At 49.9% G+C, this 18,728-nt stretch overlaps 6 protein-coding genes across 6 annotated transcripts; 5 read left to right on the top strand and 1 right to left on the bottom strand.

Moving 5' to 3' along the window:
• Nucleotides 1-3,427: 3,427 nt before the first annotated feature.
• Nucleotides 3,428-4,223, top strand: EJ05DRAFT_496964 (uncharacterized protein; the record flags this gene model as incomplete). The annotated part of the gene is made up of 3 exons (XM_033746473.1): nt 3,428-3,672; nt 3,719-3,843; nt 3,898-4,223. The coding sequence occupies 3 exons, from the start codon at nt 3,428-3,430 to the stop codon at nt 4,221-4,223; spliced, it is 696 nt and encodes a 231-aa protein (XP_033604543.1).
• A 282-nt stretch (nt 4,224-4,505) lies between these two features.
• On the top strand, nt 4,506-5,298 carry EJ05DRAFT_496965 (uncharacterized protein; the record flags this gene model as incomplete). The annotated part of the gene is made up of 2 exons (XM_033746474.1): nt 4,506-4,625; nt 4,672-5,298. The coding sequence occupies 2 exons, from the start codon at nt 4,506-4,508 to the stop codon at nt 5,296-5,298; spliced, it is 747 nt and encodes a 248-aa protein (XP_033604544.1).
• Nucleotides 5,299-6,957: 1,659 nt separating this feature from the next.
• EJ05DRAFT_530449 (major facilitator superfamily transporter) lies at nt 6,958-9,299 on the bottom strand. The gene is made up of 2 exons (XM_033748976.1): nt 8,762-9,299; nt 6,958-8,703 (listed from the first exon to the last, which is right to left on the bottom strand). Exons 1-2 carry the CDS (start codon nt 8,974-8,976, stop codon nt 7,317-7,319), a joined length of 1,602 nt encoding a protein of 533 aa, XP_033604545.1. The 5' UTR covers nt 8,977-9,299; the 3' UTR covers nt 6,958-7,316.
• Nucleotides 9,300-11,018: 1,719 nt separating this feature from the next.
• EJ05DRAFT_448486 (mate family transporter) lies at nt 11,019-12,970 on the top strand. The gene is made up of 2 exons (XM_033742303.1): nt 11,019-11,911; nt 11,974-12,970. Exons 1-2 carry the CDS (start codon nt 11,245-11,247, stop codon nt 12,894-12,896), a joined length of 1,590 nt encoding a protein of 529 aa, XP_033604546.1. The 5' UTR covers nt 11,019-11,244; the 3' UTR covers nt 12,897-12,970.
• Nucleotides 12,971-14,179: 1,209 nt separating this feature from the next.
• EJ05DRAFT_496968 (Arginase/deacetylase) lies at nt 14,180-15,949 on the top strand (the record flags this gene model as incomplete). The annotated part of the gene is made up of 7 exons (XM_033746475.1): nt 14,180-14,308; nt 14,417-14,513; nt 14,589-14,679; nt 14,748-14,831; nt 15,050-15,271; nt 15,325-15,635; nt 15,702-15,949. 7 exons carry the CDS (start codon nt 14,180-14,182, stop codon nt 15,947-15,949), a joined length of 1,182 nt encoding a protein of 393 aa, XP_033604547.1.
• Nucleotides 15,950-16,987: 1,038 nt separating this feature from the next.
• EJ05DRAFT_434450 (P-loop containing nucleoside triphosphate hydrolase protein) lies at nt 16,988-18,706 on the top strand (the record flags this gene model as incomplete). Its single annotated transcript, XM_033741660.1, has 1 exon — nt 16,988-18,706. The coding sequence occupies one exon, from the start codon at nt 16,988-16,990 to the stop codon at nt 18,704-18,706; it is 1,719 nt and encodes a 572-aa protein (XP_033604548.1).
• Nucleotides 18,707-18,728: the final 22 nt, after the last annotated feature.

Consider the following 18,728-nt stretch of genomic DNA (forward strand, 5'->3'; position numbering starts at 1 on the left):
GGAAGCTTTTACCACCCCGTGCACCAAGAACGGGGGGAGAAGGAGGCTGTTGCTGTGTTCGCATCTTGCAGCTCGCGCTCGTGCCTGGAGGAGACCGCCATCCTCATCTCTATTGTTCCTGATCTTGCTAACTGCGGGATGTAGGCGTGTCAATACGAATCCTTCGTAATTCTAGACGGATAAATAGATGGACGTACAGACATACATGGTTGTGCTGTACCAGGCTGACTACGAGGATCCGCGCGATCCATGGCTGGGGTGGGCTGGCTATCTGTACCACTGGCTGAGCTAGAAGTACTCTGGAAAGGGAACATATCGATAACCGATTATGCAGGTCACCACCCGCGCGCCCGCGCACAATCAATTATACAGCAATATTCCTGGCGAACTTTAAACAGTCCTTCGTTCATGCATCATCAACATCAGCATCAGCATCATCGAGATCCAAAGGCCAACAATAGCTGCAAGATAGCTTACGCTCGCCTTGTAGCGGCCCAGAAGCGCATTCACTCTATACCGTCCCAGCTTGTATGCATCTCCGAGCGGCCCTGGGATAGCCAACTTAGAATATTCCGTGCGCGTTCTGTCGGCAGTAGAGCGCTTCCTGTCGGGTGTCGTGTCGGTAGCGATAGTTCTACGACATCATTTTCATACACAACTGCCGTTCATCCTAGACTTGGGGGGACTATTACTCATCAAATCGCTTATACAGAAGCAATAGTAGAGACTCGTTAAGATTCACAAAGCTAACGCATCGTGCAACCCTTTCCCGGCCCCCGTATCGACGAGACCGCTTCTTGGCACACTCTTAAACTTATTACCCCCAGATCAATCCTTGCTGCGACCTCTGTACCTGCTCACGGTGCAGTGCAGCGGCAACGGACGGTAGCTGCAAGGCAAGCATCGTCAGCGTGGTCGACAATAATACTTGAAAGCTCATATCCTCGTCTCGGTGAGCTGTGAGATGGAGACGGAGGAAGCTACTCCAAAGTGACACCATCAACATCAACATCTACCACTCTTTAAGACATTACCTAAAACATGCTGCCGAGACGGTCACATTCACAGCATCGTCTTGTCGTCGGGGCCATGGACCTGGTTCGGGCAGAAGAACGCCTCGCTGCATAGAAGCCTGCACGGAAATCAAACAGAAGCCGCTACGATCTCCCTACTTACTTCTCCGCATCCATGGAGTTTATAATACGTTAATTCGAAACGCCACTGCACCGGCACCACACATATTCTATAAAGCTGCATCAAACACACGAGAAATCCTGGAGATCTGCACGCGCCTTGCCATGTTCGATTATATATCCGTAAGTTTGGCCAATCGCCTATGGATAGGTGCCTCTTCGCACGTAAAGATGCAACTAGACCCTTTACAAATAACCTCGAAACACTTACTATATAGTCTCTGCTTGGTTCCATTGGCCACGGCGTCTTGTTATTTCCGTTCCCGGTAAAAGCACCCAATCCCGCGTAGTAGTGCACCATAGCTATGCAAGCCTCTGCTATACGATGGTGCCATGGCTGGCTTTAGTGGCCATCCCGTCGCAACGCCAAGGGGGTAGTAGTATCCTATAATATCACAAATCGAAGCCTGCACAGAACGTCTAGAAACATTGCCCCGGGGCGAGGCTAGGGCGGATGGATAAGCTTGTTGAAACATAAGCGATGAATGTGCAGCGGCATGTCGGGAGTCACAGCAAGGACTGACACATAACAAGGTGCGGCGCCCGCGGGCGGCTTGAGGAATGGTATTGGATCATTCTCCCCTTGAGCTTCTAATGGCCGATCCTAGAAAAAGCCACCCACAGCCACCAGATTCTCCTGGCTGATGGGCTAACACGCCACTAGTTAGTCAGGTGTACAGCCTTGAGGGGGGGCTGTAAAAGCCTCGGCCGCTGAGAATGTACAGAATAGCTCCAAGCAGTAACCGTGAATAGCCAGCTTGATCGATACACGTGACTAATATTCTAGTCTGCTTTATAGTGAAAAGTGCGAGAGGACTATCATCAATACTCGAACTGGCAAGGCGTGGTGTGTGGGTCTTTGCAGCCCGCAAGACCGCTCTATCCGCTCTATCAAAAAGCTGATGACTGTCTACACATGCATGCATAGTACTTTCCTTCGCATGTGCTTCCCTTCGAGTCAGTGACTTTCAGTCCACAGCATCATCCCAGAAGAAATCATCCAAGGAAGCCCTGTATCAAGCACGCAAAATGCTAAACAGAAAACCATGACTCTTAACACAATGTAAAATATTGGCACCATCTCTCGAGTCTCGACCATTCATCCGGAGGTCGCCGGCAGATAAGTCCTTGACCATGGACCGTCGACTATTGCATAGATCTCAAGCAGCAGGGTTTACCTACCTTCGATCCCTGTATCCCGTTTTGTTTCATTTATCGCATAAGAACATCCTTGAGCCTTCTAGAAGGAAGTCCTGCATTCTGTAGGGTTGACTAACTAGCTAATGACTCGCATTTCCAGTAGTCTCCCGTTCGTCTTATCTTCTGCTTCAACGCTTCTGCAGGATACTGTAGGCTCTTTACTACTAGTATATGAGTCAAGTGGTAAACTTCAAGCATATTATGCTTAGCAACAGTGGGTGCAAGCAGTCCCTGGTCGCTCTTTTTTAGATAAGGACCTTACTAAATAAAATCACTTACTATACCTAAACTTTTTTTTATATAGAGTTAATGGTTTGAAGAATATAGATTGAAGGACTTTATTCCTTTGTGGTATGTACAGATTATTTACTTTATTCAGCTATGGGAGTGCTACGGAGACTAATCTAATTCAAAGATTAACGTTCATCTTTGGCGTAAGTATTGTTCTTACATATAAAGGTTATGCAATATTCAACTCTATTACATAATCAGTATAGATAGACCGCGAGAATCTCCATATAGTTGTATTAAGTTATATCTATGTTACTACTAGATCGTGGGCCAGCCTTTTAATCCAGTAAGTTACTATTATACTATATCTAGAGGCCTATGCTAACTTCTCGGAGACGTTCTTAAGCCTTACCTAGTTAATAGAATTTACAAGTTAGGTGCGACCGCGTCTTAGTAGAGGGCTAGTTTAAAGAATTATACAAAAGCACCTTCGAGCTATAATGCCTCATCCTAGAAGCGTCGTAGGTACTTACTTAGCTGTGAGTGGCGTCATGTCTCTTAGAACAGCTTGTGAGGGGCGTCAAGGATCTTGAACGACCTGTGAGCTCTGAGGGCGGTCAAGGATCTTGGAAGGTGAGCGCGAGCCTCGCCAACTCGAATTCTATATTCTCTCTTTCCGGGGTCATCAGATTCGCCGGCTTTGTCGCATCGTGACGCGGAGCACTTCATGCCCACGTCCATTCCCAAGTTCATATTCGATTCCATCCTACCGACCTAGTAAGATCTATCTTACGAAACTCCAAATGGCCGAGATCTATGACACCGACAGATTTGCGCAATTGTACTACGCAGAAGGACTCACCTTGGATAATCTGGCTCTCGCAGCAAGATTTCTAAATACTCTCTTTTTCATGGGAGACATCGAGTCAGCTTTTGTCGGAGGCTGGGCGCTTCTCCTGCGCGGAAACACAAGACAGACACGAGATATCGATATAGCTGTTGGGACAGATATGCCCACGCTGAAAGCCTATCTCGTCCAGCAGGCAAGGTACGTATACTTCGAAAGCTGTGTCTCTGACTAAGTGAGAGTTTAGGGTATGCTTCCCACAAACTCATGGAGAAAGCACTGTCACAATTTTTGTCCAAACTGGAAAGAGCTTTGACGCCGACTACCCGGATGTTGTCGACTATCCAGTATATGTGGACATAATCATAAGCGGTGAGTGATATAGATCATTGCTGCTTGCACATAGAGTCGCTTACTTGGAGAAAGGTTATCTTAACACGCCTCGTCCGTTACACGAAGGTACAGAGTTTATATTTCCAGAAACGGAGAACATTCAAGGAACAGGCCCGTTTCAGGTGCTCAATCTCTTCAATCAGATGAAAGCAAAGCTCTCAGCTTTCCGCACTCGCGGTAAATTGTCCAAAAATGACTTCATAGACCTGATTTTCTTGGTATTCCGGTACTATGACGACATTCCTACTTTCAAGCATAGCTTGAACTCCGAAGAGATTGCCATGTTTGTAGAGGAGTATCAGGAGGTGTACGGCCAAGACGAGGAGTCCGTCGCATGGGTAAAGGAGGTCTTACAGTAGATCAAGGGATTATGCAACGAATTCGAACCATAATGCTTCACGCTCACGTCGATGCTGCTTATCCTTATCTGCTTAGCTTAGGGAGACAGTATAATGTTATAAAGTGAGTGAACAAGTCTGCAGGGTTGAAGTGAGCCGGAAGCCCGGGGGAAATCAAAGAGTGTTATCGAATGGATCCAATCATTTTCGTTCGGCGGATCATTTCTCCGCTCACCGTGTTACCTTATTCATGAATGAAGCGCGTCGCCTGTCTTGAACAACTCCCTTACTAGACTATTTACCATGGCACACAAAACTCAAGAGATTTCACAAATCATCGTCGCCCTAGAGACCCAGCATATCACCTGTTGCATCGTGGGAACAGCTGCACTAATCCATTACGGTGCTCAACGAGTGCTTCATGTAAGCCTGCAGCTCTAGAAAACAGCGCCCGAGCTGAATTTCATAGGACTGGGAACTTTGTGTTCCATCATCGCTCTACCACCAGGCTGTCGAGTACTTGTCTTCCGAGGATGAATCATCTACTCCTATACACGCTTGCCGACCATCCCGTCCACAACCTAGCTCGACTAACCATCTACATGCGCGTTTCCTCTGCCCGTCCGATCGTTCAATATTCGTTGTATTACCTGACGAGGAAGTCCATTTGGATCTGAGCCGTACTGAACGAGTTTACGATGCCAATAACATCCCATACCCTGCTTTGCGCGATCTTGCACAGAGCCTCCTTGACACAAGTAATGAGGTTGGCCTATGCGACCTAGTTGATGGGGCAGATATCGATATTGAATGGGGCGTGACGAATCTCGACCTTTCCGGTACCAAAGATGTGGACTGGGCTGTTCAGATGAACTCGAGAATCAAGCGCCTGTGCGAACATCCGTCTGATAGAGTCGCCATTTTCCCCACTTGTTCGAGGCCTAGGCGGGAATTTTGGTCGCACATTGCGAATGCGAGCTCAAAGAAAGGTAGACTGGGCTGCCAAAAATCGCCAAGCTGCTTTGACACACGATTTCGTCTTGCTGCTAGACCAGCAAATGTTGCATCTTTGACGTCGGCCCACGGGGCAGGCTGACGTTGCAACCAGGCTTGGTCGATGACAGGGAGAGCACTACTTTTGGTCTCGTGTGTATGAGCTCGGAGTGAGTAGATATCATTGAATATCGCGATACTGGGGTCGTATATGCGAAGGGCTGACCTGCTGAGCAATGATCGTAATGATCGTTGTCCGTAATGAAGCTACCACACTAAGAACTTCATTACTGATCATGCTAGACGTGAGAAAGCAAGCAGGCACACGTTGCGACCAGAAATTAATGTTTCGTAGTAGCTGGTCTGGCAAGCAATACGTGTGGTGCGAGTGGGAACATTCAGCAGTGTTGCGACAGATGCATCCTTGGAATGTCAATGCACTGAAATTACTGTCAAGCCAGGCCGATGGACAAGCCACCTGATTACTGGACACACCTTGCAGATGTTTTCAGGATTCTTATCGGTCATGTACAGTTCTGCAGCCTGCTCGGCTTGCAGAAAGGCAAGGCTGTACAGTTGTTTGTGTAGTAACGAAAAGGTACCCTCTTCAAGGGATTATCGCTGGCCAGGCTCGTGTTTACTTGCCAGTCAGGCCTCAGATTCGAACTTCAAGTGGGTTCTTGGATGGTAGTGCCAGAGACTGCTATCTGCTACTGTGTGTTGTAGGGAAAAGGTTGCAGTTGGAAGGGCTTTCTATGGAGCACAGGCCTAGATATATATGAGTGGATGAATGGACATCATTGTAGTTCGACATCTTCCTCTCTTCTCACATACATCAAGAGCCCACTGTCATCTGACCATTCACTCTGCTCCGGAGGAGGGAGGGGGACTCCACTCAAGCATAATCAGCAGCCTCAACATACTCGGGAAACGAACAAATATTAGACAAAACACGAATAACAAGCACAAACGGTTTACATCTACTACAACACATAATCCTTCTTTCTGTGCTTTTGCCCGTAGCAAAACAATCCCCCCCTTCTTCCCCCTTCTCTCACAACATCATAGCTGTAGTGTAGCGAGCTATTGAAATATTCAACCTCCATTAGCTGAACCTCTACGCCTAGCCCTTGTGTGTCCCCGTACCGTAGACATAATTATATCTCGTCACCATCATTACGTAGACTGTCGTAGAATCACTACCGCCCATTGATTTAGTCTTTGTTTCCACAGTGTTATGTGCACCCCGGAATGTATTGTTGCTTCAATGGGAGGAGGAGATGTGTATAGGGAGAGCTTAGCTTATTATGTTTTTATCTAAGCTCGTCTTTGAGTCTCTGATTGACCACGACCCCTGCCTGATATGCACTATGGCTCTTAACTCACTGCTCACATGTTCGCTTTAGAGAATATCTGCATGCTCATCCTCATGCTCACGCTTACAGTTGGTTGCTAGATATATATGTGTGCAGTGTATATATTCTCAAATAGTGCGAGGACAACAAACATTTGCATGTGATATGTAGGACAAACTATATAGATAGACATCCGATTTGGGGTATAGATATGGAGACTAGGCTGTGGACTGTGGACTGTGCAATGCTGGTCGAATGCATAGGACAATCCGAGGGTATATTTATAGATCAGAGTTCAAGCAAAGTCAGGGTAAAGCGTCAAGTCCAAGAAGTATAAGAAGTTTAATCTTACCTCCTGACCATATGCTTAAGAACGGACAGATAGACAGTTAGTCAGAAGGAAAATGTGTCATTATAATCTCTGCCAACGGTATTCATTGACCAACCCCTCCACTCAGTCTATGTAGTGCTTCGCCTGTATCTACCATATAAATCACCAATTCTATCCATGTACATCCAAAGGACATGGGTGTAGTGCCCACTGACGGCAAAACTTTTCGTATATTCGTACACACTAGCATCATAGTCAGACACGCAGCGCACCACATCATACCATACCACACTGCATAAACCCCACCGCATGAACCGAGCTAAGTCCAAGCCCAAGCCCAAGCCTAACCCATAGCATCATCATGTCATTGCAAAAAACCCGACAACGCTAACCCAGGATATCCTGATCAAAGGAACATCCTTCTCATACGAGCAGCTATAACAAGGCATCATACTCCGGATTCACCCAACCAGGCTGCCCACACGCGCCACGAATCCGCGCGCCGAAGAAATGCAACGCCGCAAGCGCCGGAACACTGACGAAGAAGGTGATAATACCCTGCGCCGCAAACGTCCAGGTATACCCCACCGCATCAACCCAGGGCACGATGAAGAACGGATTGACAAACGCGGACAGGTTGAGGATGACGGCGTAGAATGTGACCATGGCCATGGATTGGAGCGGGTAGCAGTCGACGACATACGCCGCCACAACGGTGTTGCCCATCTGGATGCCTGCGCCGAAGAGGAAGAAGGCGATCTGCCCGACGATCCAGTGGTAGCCGCGGTCGATGCTGATGCCCCAGATAACGAGGCCGATGGCGCTGAGCAGGGCGGCCGGGTACGCGAGCCAGAGGCGCATCTCGGCGGTCCTGACGCCGGCGTTCCGCTTTGCGAGCTTGACAACGAGCCAGTCGGATAGGGTACCCGAGCAGAGGATTTCGGAGAGGAGGGTGCCGAGAATCAGGCCGATGAAGAGGAGGCCCTGGATCTGGGGCGCGTATTGGGCGTAGGCGACGGGGATGTAAGTGATGACGCTGAGGATCCACCAATACCAGGCGAACGAGTAGATGCCGAGAGCGAGCGGGACGACGGCGTACTTGAAGGTGATGAGGAAGCGGGTGAGAGCGCCCCAGATTGGAGGATGGCGCATGCCCGGGACGGGTGTGAGGTTTATGAATGGGAGCTGCGTGGTCCGCTTGATGGAAACCTCAGATGCGGCATGCTTGCGTCGGTCGGCCTTCTCGACATCGACGGCTGAGGCATGACTGTCTGTGAAGGGCATTTTATGCAGCATCTGGTTCCTCGGATACAGAGTCTCGGGCAGGAAAGCGATTTCCGCGGCAAGAATGACGCCGAAAAAGATGGCACTCAGCCATTGGATCCAGAATTGGTCGACAAGCCAGATGAATCCCCCGATCAAAGGACCAACTAGCAGACCCATGTCGATAGCCAGCACCCAGAGACCAACTTTCTGGCCACGTTCATGCTCGTAGAACATGTCGTTGATGATTGCGAGACCGACCGTGGACGCGGGAGCTACACCAAGGCCCTGAAAGAACCGAGCGGCCATGTATCCGGCGTAGGTCGGAGCTTTCGCAGCGCCTATGGTCGAGGCAAAAGCCATGACTGTGCCAATGATGAAGATCAAGCGGCGGCCATATATGTCGGCCAAGGACGACCAAATGAGAGGACCGACTGCAAGACCAAGCGCCGGGATCGCAACGGTCCAATTGACCTGAGCCAGGGAGATGCCATAGTATTCCTGCAGATCAGGAAATGCAGGCACAGTCGTTGTTGTGATGTAGGTAAACATGAAGTATCTATTCACGAAAAGTCAGCACTTTATTGCTGTGCATATTAAGTTTTCGGCAAGCTTACAGGGACATGACAATTGCGAGGATCGAATGCTTCTTGACCCATGACCAGTTCAATGGGTCGAGAGGATCGCTCGTCGGTTGAGGATGCATCTTGAAGCCGTCCTTGAGCAGGACCGGAGCATCAACCTCTGCATCGTCGCCAGAAAAGACGGTGGACTTTTCTTGTACCGGCGATGGGGTTTCATGCTCGCAAGCGTTATCTTGTGAGGTCGCCATGTCGTCAGATGTACTGGGGTATCTTATCGCAGGCTGTTGTTGAGAATAGTAGGGAATGCAGGGATCATTCTACAGCCAGCCGGATAAGTTGATAGAAAGAATGATGGACGAGGAGAATGAAGCATGTAGATTTACAAATACAACAATCCCCCGACAACGAAGCACACAGCGGTGTGTAGGACTGTGAAGGTGCAAATGTCTTCGTGGTGAGATCTGTGACAGACTGACTTCTAAAGACGACAAAATGAAGCAGAACAGACGGACATAAGAAAAGACTGGTGAACGGGACGGCCGACGCAGGCCTTTGCCCACACTCGCGGGAGATATCAGACTATACTACTAGTAGGCAGCCAGCCTTGCACGAACGAGACGTAAAAGGGCCGTTTATTGTTGCATGCATCAGACTCGCGTGGGAGTGGCGCCCCAGTTCGGTCTTCTATACTCTTTCATGCTGGAATGCGTATCTACTAATTACAGTGGGGCTAAAAGCTAGAGGGGAATGGATGGAGCGCGACGAGGTCCCGCAGCTTCGAGGGACGTAGTTCGCGAAGTTGAATCTGCTATTATATGCCGCCGCCGTCATTAGACTGATGTTGGTCGACGCCCCGGCGTGGGATAACAACAACACAGGGTGAAGATTGGCAGTTGATGAACCAGCCGAGAAACCAGGTGCTGATCACTGCTACTGACTGATAGCAATATGTTGTAAGGATTATAACGAAACAACTTCCCAGGAAGACCGCTACAGACAGACTCCTGTCGAGCCGCAACTTGATGAGTAGGGAGAGTGTCGTGAAACAGATGAGGCACAGTGGTTGGATGAGATGTTATTGCGACATTACTGTGGCATCGATCCTCGTGGAGGCCCAGGGTAGGCACAGACGTCAGTGACAAATGCAATGGGCTCCCTTTAAGAGAATCGATTGGACGAGGTCGTGCGAGGAGGCATTGCATTGACAGATATGGATTTTTGGTTGTTCTTCAGTTGATCATCATAGTATGAGGGCTGGAGTTTGGGAACGGACTAAGGAGGTGATGTTGACTATGAACCGTCACTAACTTAGGGAGGGAATAAGGGAACAGGCGCCGCTAATTAGCTGCCTCTGTCCCCCCATTCTCCCGCCGGGCCGCCGCGACGTTTCTATTGAGTTTCTGCCCACTAATTACCAACCACCACTACTACTACTTCACTCACCCCCCTGTGGCTTACGGACTAGAGACGCCTTTTGATACGGGTTGGAAACTGGAGTGGAGACATGTTCGATACTCAGCTGCTTCCTTGAGACGCCTGGTCAGACGCCTAGAATGAAAAAATAAAAACCCGTTATTCTCGTTGTCTTCTGCGTTGATATTCTGCTTTGCATCTCTTCACGCGTCTTCTCGTAGTCCTGATCACCGCGGATAACCATCTGTTTCAAAAGACAACATGAACACGCTGCTTATGCTATAGAGCGCTCCAAAGGAAGACCTAATCATCATCACCAAGACGCGCGCGGTTGGCTCCGTTTCCGGCGCCACCCTTTTGCCAATGGGGCCTTCTTCGCCCGCGCCGTCGACCAAGTACTATCATCTGCCATCACTCGAGTCTCGCCAGCCACTCGCTTGTACCTGTTCCCTTAGTCATATCAGTCATAGCCAGTTGGTCTTTGACATCATAGGTATAGCAAGTCCCTGATGCTCATCACCCGGAGCATGCAACTTCAGTCCATTGCATCAGCCTTTGATAAACAGACACTCGAACGTTAATGATGTTTACGACTCCTTCATCATGGTCATCTTAAAACCCAGTTCCAGTCGCCGGTGCCTCTTACAGCCGAGGACAGCTTATCAATACGCTGTGGGCCGACCCCAACTAAGATCCACTGCCTTGCATACTCAACACGGTTTATGTCTCACCCAAAAAGTACTCCAATTGACCAATTGACCAATTGGGCACCACTGCTCGCATTACTCGCACTGCTCTCCAATTAGGTGTCTGCTGCGTGCTTGAGAACATGCGTCTAGCAGCAAGTTCTGGAGAATTTGCAACCCCAATCGAGAACGATTCGCCATCTATTTTGACCTTCTCCCTCTTCGTGAAGACCTCGATCCATTGCGCCATTCACGAGGACTTCTCCTAGCCTGCGGGCAGAACTCCGAGCTTCTGCCTTAAGTATCCGTGATATTGAAACTGTTCCCCTCATTTTATCGGACACTGTACGTCTCAAATCTGCCGCGGCCAAACCCCACCCCGATTACCCGGCACTTTCCCCGACACGGCACCGGCCCATGGAGAGCCAGGACAATATCTCGAGCGCGACGTCGTGGCTCCCAAAATTTTTGCGGACGTCGCCAAAGGTGTCAGACTCGTCAAGTGCCACGCCTACAGAGCGTACTTCACTACTCCCAAGGCCTGATGATAATGATAGTGATGCTGATGATGATGATGGCACTGAAGTGTACGATCTTGAGGATGGAGACCGCTCCCAGTACCAACTGGTTTTGCAAGAGTTTTGGATATTGCTAAAGGGTTCTATTCCAGTCATCCTGGCATATACCCTCCAGAATTCATTACAGACCTTCTCCGTTCTCATCGTCGGACGTCTCTCTCCAGAAGCGCTGGCTACAGCTGCCTTCTCATACATGTTCGCAATGGCTACTGGATGGCTGATTGCACTGGGCGGCACCACTGCGATCGATACACTGGCCTCCGCTAGTTTCACGGGGAGCAAAAATAAGCATGATCTCGGCATAATTCTACAGCGTTCCTTCATCGTGCTGGCTTTTCTGTATGTTCCCGTTGCTATCCTATGGATCTGTGCCGAGCCTGTCTTCAGGCTGTTGGGCCAAGAAGAATACATTGCGCGTGACTCTGCCAAATTTTTGACTGTTTTAGTGCCCGGTGGTCTGGGTTACATTTATTTCGAGGCTCTCAAAAAGTATTTGCAAGCTCAGGGTATGTGCATGCGTATCACCTATCTCTCTGTTGGGTACACCACTGATATTGACGCTGGGCAGAGATTATGCGACCTGGTACTTACGTGTTGCTCATCACGTCACCACTTAACGCTGGCCTTAACTACTTGTTTGTATACACGTTCAAGATGGGTCTTCTGGGCGCCCCCCTTGCCACTGGTATCTCTTACTGGCTCTCTTTTGCCCTTCTACTTGCATACACGCGCTTCGTTGCTGGCTGGGAATGCTGGGGCGGCTGGAGTCGCAAATGCGTTCAGAACATGTGGACATTCACCCGCCTTTCCCTTCTCGGAGTCATCCAAGTAGGCACTGAATGGTGGGCATTCGAGATTGTAGCCCTCGCGGCAGGCCGCCTTGGAACAGTCCCGCTTGCCGCGCAAAGTGTCATCATGACAACCGATCAGGTCATGAACACAATCCCCTTTGGCGTCGGCGTTGCCACATCAGCACGCGTTGGTAACATGTTAGGCTCGAAGAATGCAAAAGGGGCTGCTCGATCGGCAAACACGGCTGCCTGGCTCAGCATGCTCCTCGGCGCCCTCGTCCTCGCTGTCCTGATGGGCGTCAAGGACTTCTACGCCAAGATCTTCAACGACGACGAGGATGTAGTTCGGCTTACCGCCCTCGTCATGCCATACGTAGCGCTTTTCCAGATTGCCGACGGGCTGAATGGTAGCTGTGGAGGTGCTCTCAGGGGCATGGGACGCCAGCACGTTGGCGCTGCAGTCAACATCGTTGCTTACTACTTCGGTGCACTGCCCTTTGGCATCTATCTTGCCTTCCACGGCTGGGGTCTGGTCGGTCTCTGGATCGGTCAATGTATTGCTCTCTACCTCGTCGGCTTCGTTGAGTGGGCGATTGTCGCCTTCAGTGACTGGAACTACCAGGTCAAGAATGCCTTTGCGCGGATGGATCACGATGAAAGGGCTGAGATTGGGGAAGCTGATGATGAATCTTCTCATTGAAACGGAATTTATGACTTCCGACAGCATGTATATATATATGTATATATATATACCTTATAGCGACATGCATGGACGAATTTTGATCTAAAAGTAATGAGACGTTGTATGAGGGCATGGATCGAACTATGCACAGCAATGTTGATCGTCGTATCTGATATACATTCCATGGATCTCCAGTACTCGATTTCAACCAAGAGAGCTTGTACGACCACCAGTACACCCCGAGAAGTCAAACTTCAGGCAGAGAGTGACACAACCATATTGACGTATTCGCACTGTACTCCTTTCGTCCTGTTAGCCATGCATTTGGACTAATGGGAAGCATTCTAGGTGTATTCCGTGAGAGCTTGCTGACCAATGGCATCCATGCCACCTATTCTTAGCTGCTTTCCTACTACGCTATCTGGATTAGCTTGTGAATCCCCATGCAGTGCAGTTCGTGAACCCGCGTAGAGACACGTGGGGACAAGCTGTTGTTGGGGAAAGGTCACCGTCACGGAAATCTGTGATAACAAATATGCTTGTAAGAAATGTCATACCAAGCAGAGTCGCCCTCAGACCTGATCCTTCACGAAGGTAGATACCTCAGAAAACGTGCATCATTCCATACAGTGCCAGCCTTGTGTTGTCGGCATCCGCTCCCGGTATCTTGTTACCACTCTCCCCGGGTCCGGCATCCAGCCAGACAGGCATTGTATCCATCTTCTGCCCACAATCCTTATCATACCTCCGTTCAGGATGCTCGCGGTTACGTATAGCCAGGCACATCGCTGATTCGCGCGCTTGCGCCATCGAGCTGTCATCGTGCGTGGATCCAAGCCCAAGCTGCCCCTCATGGCTGCTTCTTTACTTGTAATCCATTAGCTAGAAAGCAGAAAACACACTACGCTGGCTCGGCATATGCAGTCTCCATTCATCCCCACTCAGCCAGAACGATACGGTTGAAGCTATGCACTGCAGTGTCACAGTCATTGGTAATCGCCCCCAGCCTACCTCATAAGGACGAAGTACAGGGTCGCCATGACGGCACCCAATTCTGGGGGAAAGCAGCCTTTTCGCCATTTCGACGCTGCTCCATCGGCGTTACATAATGGCAGACGGTTAGATTGCATTTGATGAAGTTGAGATCGAGACCGAAACCTTTCCGTGCTCTTTTGATGCAAATTCTCCCTCTTCTTCCTTTTACACAGCTGCAGATCTGTGTGATTTCATCAATTGACCCTTAGTCTGCTCCAACAATCTCCCTCAAGCTCCCCATTCACTCGTCGCTTGATTAGCTCGCCATGAGGTACTTTTCACTGCTCGCGTTTGTGGCTACAGTCCTAGCTCATGGAGACCATGATCAAGAGCCCATTGAGGGCCCACACAAGCATCTGTGGTATAACACCCTGCCTGGTGATGGTGGGAAGCAGGTATGAGCTCCAGCAACCCAAGTGGCACTTATGTCGTTGGTTTTTCGTTGGTCTAAAGCCCTTTCCTGGTCATCGATGAGCTGAAGGGCTGACCAGATGTGAATGCAGGCAGACTCCATCTTCTCTGGGATTTCCACCTTCGGCCGCCTCGATTACTTCCCGTGCCTTGCCAGTGATGAGAAGAAATACGACATTGCCTTCATTGGTGAGTTCTCACAACGCATTTCGCTCCTGGCTCTTAGTAGTGTCCTTAGAGTCGAATATTAAACACACTTCTCAGGCGCTCCTTTCGACACCGGGACCTCCTACCGCCCAGGAGCACGCTTTGGCCCCAGTGGCATTAGGCAAGGTTCTCGCCGCCTCAATCTCTAGTACGTCTTCCGAACATATGCTTACGAGCGCGATGGTGGGATACAGGCTCACACAAAGTACGATTCAGTGGTGGATACAATGTCCCACTCGAGGCGAATCCGTTCAATTCGTGGGCAACTGTGATTGACTGTGGTGATATTCCTGTGACTTCGTAAGTGGTCAATGCCTTCAGCTTCAATTCGGATTCTGTGCTCTTCCCGGTGCCATTTTGACAAAAAGGCTATAACGACGGCTCTACTACGTATCCTCAAGCCCGCAAGGTTCAACGATAGACGTCAGAGAAGTCGTCTAATGTACTTTTTCTAGCCCAATCATCCATCACAGTACTCAGATCGACCCCACAGATCGGCACTAACGTCTGTCTCGCAGATACGACAATGCCTGGGCTCTCCAGCAGATTGAAGAAGGCCATAACAGCATTCTGTCTCGTGCACCGAAGACCGATGCCCATGCAAAGGGCCCCTCAAAGAAGGGCAAGACACTTCCCCGTGTCATTACTCTCGGTGGTGACCACACCATCACCTTGCCCCTGCTACGATCCATCAACCGCGAGTATGGACCAGTCAGTGTGATCCACTTCGATAGCCACCTGTAAGACAAACCATCCCGATGCCTTCGCACATCACAAAGCTAAATAAGCCCAGCGACACCTGGAAGCCAGCCGTGTTCGGCGGCGCACCTAGCAAGCAAGCCTCCATCAACCACGGCACATACTTCTACCACGCCTCCCAGGAAGGTCTGCTCGCCAACGACACCAACATCCACGCCGGCATCCGCACCACACTCTCCGGGCCCTCCGACTACGAGAACGACGGCTACTGCGGCTTCGAGATTGTCGAGGCCCGCGAGATCGACTCCATTGGCACCGCCGGCATCCTCAAGAAGATCAGAGACCGCGTCGGAACCACGAAGCCCGTGTATTTGAGCATTGACATCGACACCCTCGATCCAGCCTGTAAGTGCAGCCAACATACAAACTACCCTTGAGATACGACAATGGAAAAATTGACCTCTGACATAGTTGCTCCTGCGACCGGTACCCCGGAGACGGGAGGATGGTCTACACGTGAGCTCCGCACTATTATGCGTGGTCTTGAGGGCATCAATCTGATTGCAGCTGATATCGTTGAGGTTGCACCCGCGTACGACACTAATGCTGAGCTCACCACCATGGCGGCTGCTGACACCTTGTATGAGGTCATGACCCTCATGGTTAAGAAGGGGCCCCTGAGCAAGACCGTCGGAGATAAGGAGGAGGAAGAGCTATAAGGCAAGTTGTCGCTATGGACTCGATGTCGTAGGGACCACACCAAGGCAGCAAGCAGACTGCTTATCAAGCCATACGTAGAGACGAATGTGAATGAACAAAACGCCGGGAGATATTTAACTTATATCACCTACCGCATAACTGTCAGATTCTTTACATGTCAAGCACGCACTCAATGAGCCATGTATCCATAAATTGGGAAAGTGGAATAGACTGCGCATACACACCATCCTGGCTCTGTGATTGGCTCATTACATCCGAAACAGGCAAGTCATGTATCACATATTATCATGCAACGTCTGAGGAGCGTCGCGCCGGAGCGACGCTCCATTCGCTCATTTGTGGGTATATAGCTACTTCAAGTTAAAGCTGCCTACCTATCAGCTGAAGTATGTCCTTAGGTTGTTGTGAAATCGTGCAAAGCTGTCCACACACGGTGTCATGGCTTCATGGTGTCTTTCCGGTTCGAGGAACTCTCAGCGTTCTGACGAGTAGTATTCCTTCTTTCATTCTCAGAGTGGTATGGCTTTGTATATCAATATAAACTCAAACTTCTCCCGCGATGAGACAGTGTATAGTGAGCAATGCTCGCGAGATGGTCTTTCGCATGTTATCTTAATTAAGTAGAATAATGATGGTACTAGCTTAAGAGATAGAAGCTCGACGACGTTGTGTGGAATGCAGTACTGTTGTTTGACTAGACTCTTTAATCAGTGTATCCATGAGAGCCCATGAGAAGGATTATTTGGACGTGGCGATCGCGGCGTATAAGTGCATATGTAGGTATTAGATAGTTGCAGTAGCGAGCTTGGTGGGAGGAGAACTGAATTCCGCGACTACTGGTATAAAAAGTTTATGCCTTCAGTACGGAGGGCGTCCGCGGGGCGGAGCTTCATGTCGCACGTTTATGACCGAGCCCGTGCCCGCCCGTAAGGTACGGCAGTGCTAGTCGGAATAGAGACTAGTCCACTAGCTACTTTATGCGACGAGTTTGTTTGTGATCGCTTGCCTCAACATCGAGAACATGCAACGGGCGCAACATGGTGGCATGCCCCATCTGCGGCGAAAAAGTACGAGAAAAGGACATCAATGCCCACATTGACTCGGAGTGCAAAGAATACGTCAATATCGAATCAGAGCTCCCACAAACGGCACCTCCAAGCTCGACGCAGAAGGCATCCGGTGTTGCGAATTTTTTCTCGACACAAACCCCTCGACGCGTCAACACTTCTTCTCATCTGAAAAATGGATTACCTTCGTCGCCCTTGGCCCCGTCGCCTGCCGCCAGCCAACGACCACTGGGCCTGGCGCCTGCCAATTCGAATAAACGCTCGTTAGAAACAGTCAATGGCGAAGAAGCAAATGACGATTCTATACCATCAGAACCCGTGAAGAGGCAACGGACAAACGTGTTCCAGAAGGTGGCTCCACTGGCAGAGCGTATGCGACCACGTACGCTCGACGAAGTGACTGGGCAGGAACTTGTTGGCGCGACAGGAGTCATCAGAGGACTCATCGAGCAAGACCGTGTGCCGTCTATGATACTCTGGGGAGGACCTGGCACAGGAAAGACCACAATCGCGCGTCTGATCGCGAATACTGCCGGATGTCGGTTTGTCGAAATCAATAGTACAAGCAGCGGTGTCGGCGAATGCAAGAAGCTCTTCGCAGAGGCCAGAAGTGAACTGGGTCTGACTGGAAGGAAAACAATCATCTTTTGCGATGAAATACACAGGTTCTCAAAGAGCCAGCAGGACGTTTTTCTAGGGCCTGTTGAAGCTGGTCAGGTTACGTTGATCGGGGCAACGACAGAAAATCCGTCTTTCAAGGTTGTCAACGCTCTTCTATCGCGTTGCCGCACTTTCACGCTTTCCAAACTCACGGATGCCGACATCACGAGTATCTTGAAGCGTGCTGTCGAAGTAGAAGGTGTCTCCTCTCCTCTACTTGACGTGGCTATGATTCAATACTTGGCCGCATTTGCTGATGGCGATGCTCGAACCGGACTAAATCTCCTCGAGCTCGCCATAGACTTGTCCCAGCGACCATCAATGACTGCAGAATCCATAAAACAGTCACTGACACAAACACTGGTCTATGACCGCGCCGGCGACCAGCATTACGACACCATATCAGCTTTTCACAAGTCCCTTCGAGGTTCGGATGCAGACGCAGCTCTATATTACCTTGCCCGTATGCTTCAGTCTGGAGAGGACCCACTATACGTCGCTCGGCGCTTGATCGTTGTTGCGAGTGAAGACGTAGGCCTGGCCGACAATTCAATGTTATCGTTGGCGACTGCGGCGTACACGAGCGTGGAGAAGATTGGCATGCCAGAAGCACGCATACCGCTTGCGCACGCCACGGTAGCTCTAGCCTTGTCACCGAAATCAACACGTGCTTACAGAAGTATGAACAATGCGTATGCGGCACTGCAGGAGCCTGGTGTCGCGGGGCTACCCATCCCCTATCACATCCGAAATGCACCTACACGCCTGATGAAAGACATGGGTTATGGCAAGGAATACAAGTATAACCCAGACTATGTCAATGGAAATGTCAAACAGGAGTATCTTCCAGAAAAGTTACTTGGGAGAAAGTTCTTGGAAGTAGATGATCTCGGTACAAAGATCGATCCAGACCTTAATGGTGCCCTTGAGGCTAAGGAAGAGTCACCATGTGACAACATCGAAGAAGAGGAAGATGAACGACTGCAGCAGCTAGAGAATCAGGATCTCATCCCTGAAGTTGACGGATGATCCTGATGCCAGCGCTACTATC

The sequence above is a fragment of the Pseudovirgaria hyperparasitica genome (genome assembly GCF_010093815.1).
Source record: "Pseudovirgaria hyperparasitica strain CBS 121739 unplaced genomic scaffold EJ05scaffold_2, whole genome shotgun sequence".
Taxonomy (NCBI): domain Eukaryota; kingdom Fungi; phylum Ascomycota; class Dothideomycetes; order Acrospermales; family Acrospermaceae; genus Pseudovirgaria; species Pseudovirgaria hyperparasitica.

Excerpts from the sequence above, each read along its gene's own strand:
- EJ05DRAFT_530449 (XM_033748976.1), bottom strand. The coding sequence starts at position 8,976 with ATGGCGACCTCACAAGATAACGCTTGCGAGCATGAAACCCCATCGCCG. Across the intron at positions 8,704-8,761 it reads CTCGCAATTGTCATGTCCCT|ATACTTCATGTTTACCTACA; the intron begins GTAAGCTTGCCG and ends TTTCGTGAATAG.
- EJ05DRAFT_448486 (XM_033742303.1), top strand. The coding sequence starts at position 11,245 with ATGGAGAGCCAGGACAATATCTCGAGCGCGACGTCGTGGCTCCCAAAA. Across the intron at positions 11,912-11,973 it reads AAAGTATTTGCAAGCTCAGG|AGATTATGCGACCTGGTACT; the intron begins GTATGTGCATGC and ends GACGCTGGGCAG.